The sequence below is a fragment of the Teleopsis dalmanni genome, chromosome 2 (genome assembly GCF_002237135.1).
Source record: "Teleopsis dalmanni isolate 2A chromosome 2, ASM223713v2, whole genome shotgun sequence".
Taxonomy (NCBI): domain Eukaryota; kingdom Metazoa; phylum Arthropoda; class Insecta; order Diptera; family Diopsidae; genus Teleopsis; species Teleopsis dalmanni.
This window is the reverse complement of record NC_051847.1, coordinates 131,206,999-131,216,174: the sequence shown is the minus strand read 5'-3', so window position 1 is coordinate 131,216,174 and position 9,176 is coordinate 131,206,999. Positions and strand designations below refer to the sequence as shown.

Below are 9,176 nucleotides of genomic sequence, written 5' to 3'. Positions count from 1 at the left end.
ATTGGAGTGGTGGTTGTGCTCACTTGAGCCCGTTGTGAATACAGGGATTAACGTTGTTTATACGCAGCCTAGAAGGACTGGCAAAAGGACTGCACGACATAAGTCCCACATTCAAGTGAAAGTAAACTAACCTTACAAGTCTATAAGCTTGGCCAAATCCCTACTTTTGCAGGATAACAACTCTATAACGTTGGTAAGAAAACCGGCCCTAAAGATTTCAAGTCTTCTCCTAATCAATCATGGACACATAAGGTTGAGAACAGTTGAATAGGCCCAGTCTCATTGCATATCTCTTTAGATCACAGTGACCTGGCGGCAGCGATACACTAGTCACGTTATGCTTTAATTGAAACAGCCAACTATTACGTTGGTTGTCCAGTTTGAACCAGGTCGATCTTGACATCTGAAAAGAGTTTTTACCTGCCATTTATCTAAAATTGCCGTAGCTAGGTTATTATTAAGAGAAGCCTGGTATACTTGTTAGGGACTGTTAATGATGTAGTTGCAGCGATTACAAGATTTAGTTGCAGTTTGGATGTCCGAGAAGATTCTATTTTACTGCGTACTGAATCACCATTAGTCGTAGATGCTAATATCAAATTTATAAAAAAAACTATACCACTACCGACTCTTTTATTTATTTTGGATCTGTCAGTGTAAATGTCTGTCGTGTTAACAGAAACTATCTTATCTAGAGTTCAGTCATCTCTACTAGGTATAAGAAAGCCGAGCCCTAGATCGAGGTCTGGCTTAGAACAAATGTAGTCTATTGAGATAGTCATTGACAAATCCTGATTCAGCAATGAATCTGGTTCCACTAATTTAACATTTTGTTTTACCAGAAACTAAGTAGGCAACCAATGAAGCAAAGCGTAAAAACTTTTCGTGTGGATGGAGAATAGAGCCTTGCAAGACGGTCATCCTTTTTATTTTTTTCAGGCAGTTTTATGTAACGCGTCTTTCAGTTGCTGGCTAATAAGAGACAACAACAGCGTGTTTCCCAAATGGCATAAAACCAGGAGATAATTTTTTTATTCAAAAAATGAAAAAAATTTCATATGGATGATGGATATATTTTTAACATAATGAAGGATCTGACACCAAAATTAAATGTATCAAAGAAGAGTAAATAAAAAAAACTTTCAGTCAAATAACCTTCTATATATTAGTACTATACATTTTATATTCTATATATTACATATATATTTTAAAAATATGTATTTATATATATATTAGTTCTAATCCATTTAATTTAATTATTTATTATTACTCATGTGCCCTAGTGAATTTGTAATTTTTTTTTTGTGGGAAAAAAAGAGGTTTCAGAGACCGACGTAAATATACTTCGTGATAGAAAAAAAATCCTTCTGCAAAAAATATATGCAAAAAATTTGACAAATAAAAAAATGGAAAAAATTTTTTTGAGATTCTCTACAAAAATGATGAAAAATTCATTTGGTTAAAAAAATTTAAAGCGACTTAAGGTATGAGAATGAATTATTCTAAAGATATTACATATTGATATATATTAAAAATTGACACCCTACCAACCGCCTAGCAACCTTATAAAAATTTATAAGAAAACATAATAATTGATCTTGTTAAATTAAATTAGCACATACACAACATTATATGCTATATTATACAAATATTGTAGCCAGGAAACTACTTTGCCTTTATTTGGAGTTTTTCAAAAATATGTGTTGAGACATAGTCCTAAGTACGTTGAAGTGTGTCAACACTTTTGATTTCGGGCTGAGTTTAATAAGAAAAATTTATTATGAATAATTATTAATTTTTGTGTTACAATATCGACGCTTATAAAATGATCATATAATATTAGAACAAAACAAAATATCATTATAAAAGAAATTGAGATTTTGACAATCAATTTTTATCTACGCCCTTTAAAAATATTAATATTTCATAGCAATAGTAAGAAATAGTTGCAATAAATTTAAAGCTCATTTAGTTTTATATATAAAATATTAACCAAAACTTACAGTGCAACAGTTGCTATATCTGCTCCATTTTTTTTAGCTAAGAACAATACACGTCCACAATCCAAAATATTTTTTGCACTCAAAAAAGCTTGCATATTACTATCTCCACGTTCGTACATAATGCTAGCATCTTTCAATTTATTATTCGTCCTTAAATAATCTCCAAAAGCTAGGCAAGTACTTTTATAGCAGTTTGGATGAGCTTCATAATACTTAAGGGCAAGAGCATATAAGTTGTGTTTTTTAATGAACTCCAATGCTTCATCAAGCTTTGCTTCACCACATGCTGTTATACCTTTCAATGCCTTTTGATAGCGTTTCAGATGCTCATCAATTTTATAACAACGATAATTTGTGTCGTAACTTTTTAATTCATTGAAAAATGGCAAAAATTCTTTAGGATCACTGTGTGACTTTTGAAGTACATAAACTACTAAACCAATGTCGTATGTTCCAAGTGCTATATCGCTTAGTTCATCAACATTTACGATTTGTATTAAATGCTGTAAACCCTTATCAGCTAAACTATCAGCAGTGTCTGTATTTAAATTTTCAATATATTTTTGTTTCCAAACCTGAGCTAAAGCTTTCTCCACCTTTCCAATTTTTACATATGCACTCAGTATAGGCAAAAAAAATGCTTTGTTCTTACTTTCCTCCATTAGACTAAGCAATTTCTCGCATATATTTACTACTTTCTTTTCTATTTGGAAGTTTTCTGGATACATTTGTTGAGCGTTGAAATAATAAAATTTGTACACGGTTTTGGTGAAGTCCTGTAATACAATTTTATTATATTATTAATGTATAATTGCATACATATTTTGTATACTTACTTCATTTTTTAAATCATTTAAGAACAAACACAACCAGTCTGGATTGTCAATCTGGTTCAAAAATAACTCCAAATTATTTAAAAACAATTCAATGTTATTATCGGAAATAATATTCAAATTAATGCGCTCTTTCCGTACTATTTCCATAGCATTCTTATAGCTCAATTGGTTTAAAGTTTTAGACACTATGCCTAAAGATAGTATACGTGGGACAACGGTTTCTATGTTTCCACGTGGCAACTGTAGAACCACGCGTCCACTGTCAAAGACAGTGGTTATTATTTTACTTCCACGTTCAATTTTACGTTCAGCAATAGTTTTTTTCTGCTTTAAATGCCAGAAATACATTGTGGTTAATTTGGTAAAAATTAAATAATTGTCAATGACACAACACGAAGTAACGTCATTAAAATAAAGCTCTTCATTAATAAAAAGATTATGATTTGTTTTCCATGCAATTGTAGTATTGATGCTATTATTCCTTGATCCACCTACGATGAGTTGATCCACTACTGGACCTGACTGCTTATTTGCCTGCACAAATTCTATTGTGTTTTCTTTAGTTATTATAAATTTAAATATTTCTGCATTATCTGCTTGAGCAAGCAGTATTTTATTTCCAGCATCAGCCATTGAATATATTTTTGCAGATAATACAAATTTGCTTAAGGGTATATATTGGGTAAGTACACTATCGAGCTTCATAAGCTGCATAACTGATTGGGAATTATATGACTTATTTGTTACTATTGTACCATCACCGAGGAATAAGAAGTTCCCCCATACTGCAGGTGGACCACATAATTCTGGAGATGCAATATATTTTGAATGCTCATCAAAATTTAGTGGTTTCGAAATATTTGAATTAAATATAGTCATATCTTCATTGACGTCATAAACGCATAATAATAGTTTTTGATCTACTAGAATTATTGTACACGCATTAATGTTTTTATCTAATTGCAGTATTCTATTGCACTTTGGTGGGGGTATAATATTCTGCTTGAAATCAGTTAATAGCAACTTATTTCCATCGATAACCGCAACTACACCGAAATTTTCATATTTATCAATACAAAATCTCCATCTAAAGATAAAAAAAAAATTGTATTATTATATGTTATATTATAGCAGCTTTATTTACTATCACTAATGCTATGTATATCGAACACCCCATTACTTTGTACACAACACACTTGTGTACAAACTTATGTAACACATTTAACAAGGTATTAAAAAAAGCAATTTGGTTTTTCACAATGTTTACTTAATTTTGGACAGATGCTTTAAACATCTCTTTAATGACAACACAAATACGATAAAATTTCTTTCATTTCTTTCATTGATAATTCACATCTATTGTCACACATTTTTTGTTTATCACAATACTAATTTTAGTGATATACTATAACTACTCTTTTCTCCTTTTACATATATTTAGAGTTCCAAACTTTCTTGGAACTGTACGTTTATGTTATTCTGTTACCTGTATATTAAATATTTCCCATCCTCTAGTAGTATATGTAAGGTTTTTTCCTCATGTAGTCTATTATCCCAGTTAAAATACGTAATAGGATTATTTAAAGAAAACCTTAATGTTTGCTTTAAGTACCAATGATAGTTGTTTACTATGTACAAGTACAGATAGTTAAAATTTTGTGCTGCATCTTTAGTTTCAATTGCTAGAATATCAGAATCAGGACTATATTTTAAACTTTGTATTTGTTCAACATCCAAATCAAATGGTAAAATAAGTTCACGATGTCGCAAGCCATTCATTTCGAAGAATCCAATTGTACTTTTATTTGGCAATTTATGCGGTACTGCTATCCATGATTCAGCCGGACGCCAAGCAATTTGGACACCTAAATTATTAACCTTTTCCGATGTAAATTGAAATTTTCCTTCTCTGTTAAAAACTTTGAACATTCTACCATAAATGCTGTTAACATACGATACCGCAAAATAAGCTCCATCATCGCGCCAATGGACTTCAACATTCTAAAATAATTCATAGCATCATAAAAATATGACTTCTTATGTTATCAAAAACTTATACCTGTGGCAACTGTTTGACATCTTCCGGAAGTTTATAATCACTTTTCTTTTTGGCTGCCTCTTTGCCTTCAGAACCATGAAATTGTGTTTCTTTAGAACCCCAACCTACAGTGACAAATGGGTTTTCATCGTCCAATCCTAGGGAATGTTCTTCAACTGGATCATAATTTGCATTTAATACAACAATGTTATGGGCTTTTGTAACAAATACAACTAGTTCCTGATCTGGACTCCAAGCCATGCATAAAAGACCGACGTCGCAATAAGTACCTTCAGTAACAGCACTTGTTTCAGGATCCACAGTAATAACTTCTCCACTCTCCGAAGCCAAACTTATTACTGTTTCTAAAGCCAAGTACTCAGCATTAATAATACCAGGCAGTTCTGTTAGTTCTTTTAAAACTTCGGTGCTTTTCATGTATGAAAAAAGTTTCGTTTCAGTGACAAAATAAACAATATCGCTGTCGCCGTCATCATTTGGATTTAGTACAACAAATTTTACGTCTCGTACAGGAGCATTTAATTCTGTACAAAACTTAAGTTTTAAATTACGCATTGTTATGTTTTATAACTGAATTGTAATGAAATAGTTAATAAGCAGAAGTGAACCAAACAACAAAACGTAAAAAAGATATTTAGCAAAACGTGCATTTGACAGCTGATTTCGGATAAATAGAGGCGAAACAAAAACAGTGTTTAACAACACTATTTTCATTTAAAAAACAAATGATTTTTATTTGTAGTATCCACATTTATATGGCGTTACACTGGCTTGAAATGTCTGATTTGGAATTACATATGAGAAACAAAGGACTGATTTCTGTATATAAAATCTCAAAATGGATCTCATTTTGTATAAATGAGTTCCAAATGTATATAAATACATAGAACATAGTCTAAATAAAAGTTTTTCATGGCATTTTCACAGATTAAGAAAGCTCTTTTTGACATATTTGCAAAAAAAGGTAAAACAAATATTTGATGGTTTTATTTTCTTAAAAACTATGAATCTCTTTTTGTAACTTCTACTTTCCAAAAAGTACTTTATCGGAGTTAAACATAAGTTTACAGTTTATATTGTAAGGTTCGAAGGTATATTTTACCTTTCATCCAACTTTTTTTTGGTATAGGCTAAAAATCTGTTCAATAGACAATAAATAACGAATTTAAACTTTCAAATTACTGATTTGAAATTAGTCATATGCGGCCAGTGTAAACCCCATATTACATCGTAGTGCTTTATGATCTATAATAGTAGTAATAATCTAATTATAAGAATTACATAATAAATTTATAAAACTAATAGAGGTCTGAATATATTTAATCCTTTAACTCCTAGGAGGAGCATAAGACCGCAAAAAAAGGATCTGAATACCCCTTTTTAATTCCTTTTCGGCAAATTTGTGAAATAATATCGCTTTGATATTATTTTTGTTTGTTGTGTTGAAAATATTCTTTGTTTAATTATAGCATGTTTGATTCAGAAATCAAGTGTAATATTTTTACTTTACAGTTACTTCTAATATGAATAGGTGCTTTTGGCAGCTTTTGTGTTGCAAAAAACAGCAATAGACACATAATAGACGAGATAATAGCATCACAGTTGCAATCTGTCAAATGTCATGTTTTTGCAATGAGCAAATCTTGCAAATGTGCACATAATGCAAACAAATTTCATTTTGTTTAAAAATAAATACTAAAGTTTAACTAAAAATAATTAATGAACTAAAAGTCATGTTCACAATGCAGGAAATTTTAAAATATTCTTTTACAACAAATTTAATAATAGTTTAGAATAAATATTAACATATTAGAACCAGTATTAAAACACTTAAATATATTTTATTGTATTCAAATTCATTTGTGTACTAAGCCGCATTGATTTACAATATTCTTGAAAGATGTTGAGATTACTCTGAACATATATGATTAAGCTACAAAATAAAGTTAAAAGTATATATCAAAAGTTGAACAATTCAAAATGGTGTCTAAGAGATAATGGTTGAAAATGATAAGTAACATACATATGATCTGCTATCATTAACAGGCAATAAGTCAATTTAAAGTAAACTAAAAAATAGTAAAGTAAACTAAAAAATGGCCATCGATTGGGTATACGCCCCGAAAGGAATATTATTATATCACGAAAATGGTACTTCAATGGAAACAGCAGAGTTTTGAACGACGAGCAAGGCTTAAAATTACTTGAAGAAGAAGGGTGCATAAAGATTCACAATGATCATAGCAGCAAATCCCTTTTTTCTTATTGTCTGTATAAGAGCAAAAATTCTTTCTTTAGGTCCAAGTTACCCTCCCTTTTTACAATACCGTATATCTACACCCTATTAATCTATTAAAAAAATAACTAAACAATAACAAAATAAAACTTAAAAAATCATTACATATTAATTGGAATTTCTCTAAAATGAAAACTGGTAGAGATATGTTAAATAATTTGAAAGTGTTTATAGAAAAAATATCATTTGATTATAACTGATATGTACAAAATGAAATTAGCGCACAATTAGACTTATTAGTGTACAATTTATGACTTATTGGAAATATCAAAAATCATATTAATTAGAATAATTAATATGTTTAAAAATTAATAAGATTTTTGAATATAAATTTGTACACGCAATCAACTGTCATATGGAACAATGGCATATATTTAAGTGCTGTGAGTTCATAGGCAACACTGCTATTTTTTAAAATAAATATACAACACTGTTTCATTTTTCGTTGCTTTTTAGAACGCCATTGGGAAAGAAGAAACAATGACGACAGTGAGTTTTTGTATTTTAGTTGATCGTACAAAAGTTTAGAAATTTGTTGTAAAATGTGTTTTATATTAAACAAATCATTGTTGTGGTTAAAAATGCATTATATGTTATAAAATTGAAGCAATAAAATAATATTAAAATAATCGAGTAAAATGTGTTAAAAATCTAAAAGGTAAACGCAGAAGAAAATACGAGAAAAAGCAAGACGTAAGAAATTCCTTAAAAAGTGGCATATAAGAAAAAAAAGTCGACGGTTATTAGTGTTAAGCAAAAAATTGTTTTATATTAAAATTTAGTAAAGTGTGAGAATCTATTGTGTTTCAATGGAAAATTATTTACAATAAAAAATTGGTAATATTTAATTTAGCAGGAATAAGCGACATTTAAAACGGCAACAAAATAAATGGTAAGTTTATTAAATGTGTCAGAAAGAGAAAGATTGTAAAATAGGTGTGAAATAATTCAGATATTATTTATTGTTATATTTTTATTTAAAAAACTGGATGCTGTTGCATATAAAATGTTAAGGAAAAGTGTTTCCATTATCAAAGAGAAAGTTAATAAGAAAATATAAGAAAAATGGGATACTCTTCTGATAACAGGCGTGAAGTAAGGAATTTGTACATTTGTTTGCACCAGATGCGGCAAGTGTTGTGAAGGGAAATTTGTCCGCATTCCATTGGTTATTAGGGCGCGCCTTTGATGTGTTTTTTCTTCCGACTTTTTTTTTATTTTTGTCTGAGACATTTTCTCCTTGCAAGGTGTACTAAAAGGCGATTGGGTGCAGAAATGTATAAAACAGATTTAATTGTTTTGTCAAGGATTTGTAGTGATACTTATTAGAAAAACAAGTTTCTGATTGAAAATTATTTCAATTTATGGAAATACTTTCCTATAAATAGAAAAACTGCTATTAAAAAATGAAAAATGAGTACATAAACCTGACTTATAAAAAAATAAGAAACCTGTGCTTTTAAAGCAAAACTTTAATATTATATACTATATTTTATATACATGCATTTTTATCGGTAAATCGAAGAACATTAAATTAACAAATGCTAGAAAAAGAACTTAAGGGGGGTGGGGGCAATGGAACATTTAGAAAAACCGCGAATTGCTCATTGATGCAAATCTAAGATTTAACTTGATATTTACCTAAAAATCTGTTTTTATTGGATATTTCCAAGACAATAATTGTAGTATCCTCAATAATCTTATATTAATAAATAGGAAACGATATATAAAGTATATCAGTCCTTATATAGAAAATTTTTCCATGTAGCATTAGTAGAATAACATATTCACAGTGGCGTAATTACAGGGAAGCAACTGGAAGCAACGCTTTCGGGCCCCCGAATTTAGGGGGCCCCACTATAAATTTTTGTATTCATTGTATTTATTTTTAATAAATTCTCAAAAGTGGGACGAAACGTTTTTTGTTGGATTAACTTCATATTGCATTTTATAAAAGATACGTAAATTTTAAATTTAAAGTA

General features: G+C 29.6%; 1 protein-coding gene across 1 annotated transcript in view; it reads right to left on the bottom strand.

The window, feature by feature from the left end:
• Positions 1 to 5,531, bottom strand: part of LOC119677401 (putative elongator complex protein 1) — a 279,253-nt gene extending 273,722 nt beyond the window's left edge. Inside the window, exons 1-4 of the mRNA XM_038088736.1 lie at positions 4,899 to 5,531; positions 4,326 to 4,840; positions 2,840 to 3,926; positions 2,004 to 2,779 (exon numbers count right to left, since the gene is read on the bottom strand). Coding sequence (XP_037944664.1) covers positions 2,004 to 2,779; positions 2,840 to 3,926; positions 4,326 to 4,840; positions 4,899 to 5,453 — 2,933 coding nt within the window. The 5' untranslated portion in view covers positions 5,454 to 5,531. The remainder of the gene's footprint in view (positions 1 to 2,003; positions 2,780 to 2,839; positions 3,927 to 4,325; positions 4,841 to 4,898) is intronic.
• Between the last annotated feature and the right edge of the window lie 3,645 nt (positions 5,532 to 9,176).